The 6,000-nt window shown below is 42.7% G+C and overlaps 1 protein-coding gene across 1 annotated transcript in view; it reads right to left on the bottom strand.

Moving 5' to 3' along the window:
* Nucleotides 1-3,213: 3,213 nt before the first annotated feature.
* The window catches only part of LOC143766384 (uncharacterized), a 109,769-nt gene continuing 106,982 nt past the window's right edge, over nt 3,214-6,000 (bottom strand). The window contains exon 11 of the mRNA XM_077254033.1: nt 3,214-4,300. Coding sequence (XP_077110148.1) covers nt 3,363-4,300 — 938 coding nt within the window. The 3' untranslated portion in view covers nt 3,214-3,362. The remainder of the gene's footprint in view (nt 4,301-6,000) is intronic.

Here is a 6,000-nt window from a genome sequence, read left to right as displayed (position 1 = left end):
GGAGACTCTTAAAGAAGAAGTTACAGGTCTGTGAGAGCCAGAAATCTTGATTGTTTGTTTCTGACCAAATACTTATTTTCCACCATAATATGCAAATAAAATGATAAAAAAACAGACAATGTGATTTTCTGGATTTTTTTTTCTCAGTTTGTCTCCCATAGTTGAGGTCTAACTATGATGTAAATTACAGACGCCTCTCATCTTTTTAAGTGGTGGAACTTGCACTATTGCTGACTGACTAAATACTTTTTTGCCCCACTGTATATATATATACAGAAAAACTGGAACAGCACAATGCTCACCGATGGGTGCCTGGCCTCCTGGATAGTATGGTCCACTCATCTACCCAAAATGTATACCAAAATAGAAAAAAGGCAGCACTCCAAATCCTTTCCAGGGTGAAAAAGTGTGTAGTTTATTCAAACCCACATCTCTGTGCGACGTCTCGGCTCACACTGAGCCTTTCTCAAGCCACAGAGAAATATATATATATATATCTCCTTTGATTAGAAGATTCACTGACAAAAGGATAAATCTAAACTTCATTAATTCCAAATGTAAAGCTATACCCATAATTCCGTCCCTAAGGGTTAGTCACAAGGTGACTAATAGAAAAAAACATATACCCCATGTCTCAGTATATACACTATACAATATACTATACAAATATATTTTTTATTTTATTTTTTTCTCTTAAGGTTGGGGCCCAATTACAGCTATTGCTGTGGGATCTGTGATTTCTATCTACTCCAATTTGTATATGACAATAGAGTATATATATAAAGTAGAGTATATATATATAAAGTAGTGCACTGACTGTTTTCCCTAAACTGAAGGATATTGTGCAGTGGTTTCTTAATTTTTTCCAGAGCTGTAGGGTGAGGCGACGTATACACACTCACTCTCCAAGCCTCCCATTTCTACGAGGTTCATCGTCCTCACTAAAGGCGACTTATCAAGAGACTATTTAATATTGACCTACATTCAAGTGAGACTAGATGAAGAAAACCCTAAAATCATGTATCATGTTATCCGAAACAGAAAACTATCCACATATTGGCAGACCCCGGACTTCAAACTATTTACCACATATACTTATGTGTAAGCTGAGATTTTCAGCACATTTTTTTGTTCTGAAAATGCCCCCCCCCCCATGGCTTATACACGAGTCATTGCCAAGAAAGCCTCCTGGGGAGGGGAGCGGCGGAGCAGCGGCAGGAGTCGGTGGCAGTGGCTGTAACTGTGCCGCTGCTAACGATAAATGAATATTCATTTCTCTTATAGCGCACAGTGACAGCTGCAGTCGCCGGCTTCCAGAAGACATCATACTCACCCTCCTACATGCGGTCGCTGCCTCTCCATTGGTCCCGGCGCCGGCAGCTCTTCCTGTGCTGAGCGATCACGTGGCACCGCTCATTAAGGTGATGAATATGCACATGTCTCCACTCCCATAGGCGTGGAGCGCATATTCAATACCTTAATGAGCGGTGCTGCGTGATTGGTCAGCACAGGAATAGCTGCTGGAAGCCAGAAAGAGATGATGCGCCTGCGAGGGCACGCTGGAGGAGGGCGAGTAGGATTTTTTTTATTGTAATAGGAAGCATGCATACCTGGATGGGTGGGAGCCATGCATACAATGATGGGATGGGGGAGCCATACATGCAACATAGGACCGGGGGAGCCCATGCATACAATGACAGTACCGGGGGAGCCATGCATACAATGATGGGATGGGGAGATCCATGGATACAACAACGGGACTGAGGGAGCCATGCATACAACGACAGGACCGGGGGAGCCATGCATACAACGACGAGAGCGGGGGAGCCATGCATTCATTGACGGGACTGGGGGGCCATGCATACAACAATGGGACCAGGGGAGCCGTGCATACGATGTGTTGGAGGAAGCCATGCATACAATGATGGGACAGGGGGATCCATACATACAACAACGGAAACAGGGGAGCAATGCATACAAAGGGGCAAGGGGAGCCATGCATACAACGATGGGACCAGGACAGCCATGCATACGACAGGATGGGGGAGCCATGCATACAACGACGGGATGGGGGGAGCCACGCATATCAGGCCACGAAGTACCGTATATGCTCAAGTATAAGCTGACCCAAGTATAAGCCGAGGCACCTAATTTTGCCACGGAAAACAGGGTAAGCTTACTGACTCAAGTATAAGTCGGGTATGCATTGTCCCCTAATCCCTGTCCTGGCATGTGTGGTTCCTTCTGTCCTGCTATATGTAGCTCCCCCAATCCTGTCCTTGTATGTGTGGCTCCCCCTGTTGTATGCATGGCTCCCCTGGTCCCGTCGCTGTATGCATGGCTCACCCCCTGTCTGGTTGTTGCATGCATGGCTCACCCACTGTCCCATTGTATGCATAGCTCACTCCTCCATCCTGTCATTGTATGCTTGGCTCACCCCCTGTCCCAATGTTGTATGCATGGCTCACCCTCCCCCCGTCCTACTCCCCCTCCTTGTGCAGTCGCTGCATCTCAGTCCTGGCGCCAGCAGCTCTTCTTGTGCTGAGCGGTCACATGGTACCGCTCAGTAAGGTAATGAATATGCGCTTCACGCCTATGGGAGCGGGGATGCGCGAATATTCATTACATGAATGAGTGGTATCACGTGACTGCTCATCACAGGAAGAACTGCCGGCATCGGACGGAAATGCAGGGATGGAGAAGCAGTGACGGCTCAAGGAGGGTGAGTATGATGTCCCAGCCGCTGTCTCCTGCCGCTGCTCCCCTTCCTCGCCGGATTTCTGGACAATAACTTGTGTATAAGCCGAGGGGGGTATTATCAGCACACAAAAAATGTGCTGAAAATCTCGGCTTATATACGAGTATATACGGTATATAGTTTTAAGTCTGGGATCTGCCTATATGTGGCTAGTTTTCTGACTGTTTCGGATAACATGAAACATGATTTCAATTATTTTTTGTCTAGTCTCGCTTGAATATAGGGTAATATAAAAAAAGGTTTCCTGATCAGTCGTCTTTGGTGAGGCCGATGAAACCCGTAGATATAAGAGGCTTGGAGAGTGAGTGTGTATACGTCACCTCACCCTATATACTGAAAAGTGGGTTACATGTTTTTTCTATTAATCACCTTCTGACTAACCTTCAGGGGGTGAACTATGGGTATAGTTTTATATTTGGAATTAATAAAGTTTAGTTTCATCCTTTTGTCAGCAAACATGAGGAATGACAAGAGACAACCCCTTTAAGAAGATCCAATTTTGCTTAAAACTATTCCAACATTATGAACATAAAAAAGGCTTCTTCCCTATGTGACATCTCTGATGTTTATTAACAGCTGATTTTCAAGTTAAATATTTCCCACATTAAGAAACTGAAAAAGGCTTCTCCCCTGTGTGACTGCTCTGATGTTTAACAAGAAGCTCTTTCCGGTTAAAACATTTCTCACATTCTGAACAGGAAAAAGGCTTCTCCCCTGTGTGACTGTGCTGATGTCTAACAAGATGCATTTTCCGATTAAAACATTTTCCACATTCTGAACATGAAAAAGGCTTCTCCCCTGTGTGAGTTCTCTGGTGAGAATTACAACCTGATTTATGTGAAAAACATTTCCCACATTCTGAACATGAAAAAGGCTTCTCTCCTGTGTGCGTTCTCCGGTGAGAATCACAACCTGATTTCTGTGTAAAACATTTCCCACATTCTGAACATGAAAAAGGCTTCTCCCCTGTGTGGGTTCTCTGGTGGCTATCAAGATGCAGTCTCTGTTTAAAACATTTCCCACATTCTGAACAGGAAAAAGGTTTCACTCCTGTGTGAATTCTCTGGTGAGTAACAAAATGTACTTTATGTGCAAAACATTTCCCACATTCTGAACATGAAAAAGGCTTCTCCCCTGTGTGAATTCTCTGGTGACTAACAAGATGTGTTTTCCGGTTAAAACATTTCTCACATTCTGAACATGAAAAAGGCTTTTCCCCTGTGTGGATTCTCTGGTGCTTAACACAATCTGAATTATTGTTAAAACATTTCCCACATTCTAAACAGGAAAAAGTCTTCTTTGCTTTCAGAGCAGTTTGTTTTTGAATGCTTATTTTGTGACTTTGATTTTCCTTAGTAGTCGGTAATGAATCAGAAGACAGGACCTGTTTCATAGGATCAGATGATAGATCTTTGCCGTGAAGGGATGATGGTATATCTGCAATAATAGCATTCACTTCATTTGTATCTTGTAGGATCTCAGGATCATCAGATTTAAAAATTGAAGATGTTAGATGTCCCTTTGATCTCCTGGTACAGTCATCTGCTAAGATAAAAAACAATTATTTTTTAATAAAATATCCTTGAGTTTTATATTTTTGAACATTTCTACTTAAACTGTCCATAAAAATGGAAAGCTATGTAAAAAACTTTAATTATTTACCAAGACAATGACAGTTCACAGTATAATAGAAAACCTTGCTGGATGAACCAGTAGTGTGTGCTGTTCAACTCTTTGTTCATTCTGCCTCCCAAATATCGAATAAAAAGAAAACAATGAAAGTAATGTACGTGAAAATAATACCAATTAACATCTCACAACAAAAACAGAGGTTCCCACAATATTAGTGGCTCAAAGGCTGTTGAATAGTAACAGAGGTTCTATAAACCAATCCAGCAAAATCCGCTCTCACCTCTGAGTCTTGCAGTGTGCTCAAATAACATTTAGGATCCCTGTATTTAGCAATATTTTAGTGAGAATAATCCACTAAATTTGCAGTGTGTGTCTCCTGGAGCCCAATCTGGGCACTATTTGTTAGGTAATAAAATGGCAAATGTGTAATTTTCACTCTCCAACATCCACTGCGTATTAATTTCTGGAAAGTGGCCATGGAGTCAAAATATTCAATCCTCCTAAACACTTGGTCAAAATTGTTGGTACCAGGGCTGTGGAGTCAGTAAGCCACAGTTGCTACTCCGACTCCTGGATTTTATCAGGTTCCGACTCCGGCTCCGACTCCAACTCCAACTCCGGCTCCGACTCCTTCATAAATGGCCAATTCGTAACAATAAATTTACTGTTGTAAAATATTAACATCGTGCTTATTCAGTTTCTCACCATCGTATAAGTAATCAGACCACTTAGAGCAAAAACTATATTTATTAGAATGCAATTAGAAACAGGAAATAACTTTTATAAACTTTTCTAAACTCTTGTAAGTAAATTGTTATGATCCTAGTGGCAAGGATCGCAAGTAGGACTAGCTAAGTAACTAAACCGACTACAAACTCTGGGGAAGTGGTAACTGAATTGACCGCAACCTGATCCTATCCGCAAACAACTATAGGCAGCCGTGGAACGTTACCTGAAAATCCTAGACGTCTCTTCACGGCCTGAGAAACTGACTATTCCTAGAGGGAACGAAAGTCCTCACTTGCCTCAGTGAAATGACCCCAAAGATATAGAATAGCCCCCCACAAATATTAACGGTGAGTTAAGGGGAAAGCACAAACGCAGAGATGAAATTAGATTTAGCAAATGAGGCCCGCTAACACTAGAAAGCAGAAAATAGAAAGGGAACTGTGCGGTCAATTAAAAAACCCTATTCAAAATATCCACGCAGAGATCGCTCGAGCCCCCGCACCAACTAATGGTGCGGGGGAAGCAACTCTGTACCCCAGAGCAAACCAGCAGAAGAAATCACATATTAGCAAGCTGGACTAAACTCATCATACACAGAAATCATATTGCAGACTGATGAGCAAAAAATAATTAAACAGAACTTAGCTTCTCCTGAAGAGACTGAAACCGAAGATAATCAGGAGTAATCAGAATAGCACTGAGTACATTGACAGCCGGCAACAAGTGGAAGTGGAACAGAGCTAAATAGGAAACTCCCAAGTGAATAACGAGGCAGCTGATCAGCCATAGACCCGCAGGATAACAAACAAAGCCACCAGGGGGAGCCCAAAACAAAAGTCACACAATACCACCTGTGACCACAAGAGGGAGCCTGAAAACAG

This window comes from Ranitomeya variabilis, chromosome 4 (genome assembly GCF_051348905.1).
Source record: "Ranitomeya variabilis isolate aRanVar5 chromosome 4, aRanVar5.hap1, whole genome shotgun sequence".
NCBI lineage: Eukaryota > Metazoa > Chordata > Amphibia > Anura > Dendrobatidae > Ranitomeya > Ranitomeya variabilis.
Note: the sequence above shows the minus strand (reverse complement) of the source record. Positions and strands in the feature narration are given on the sequence as shown.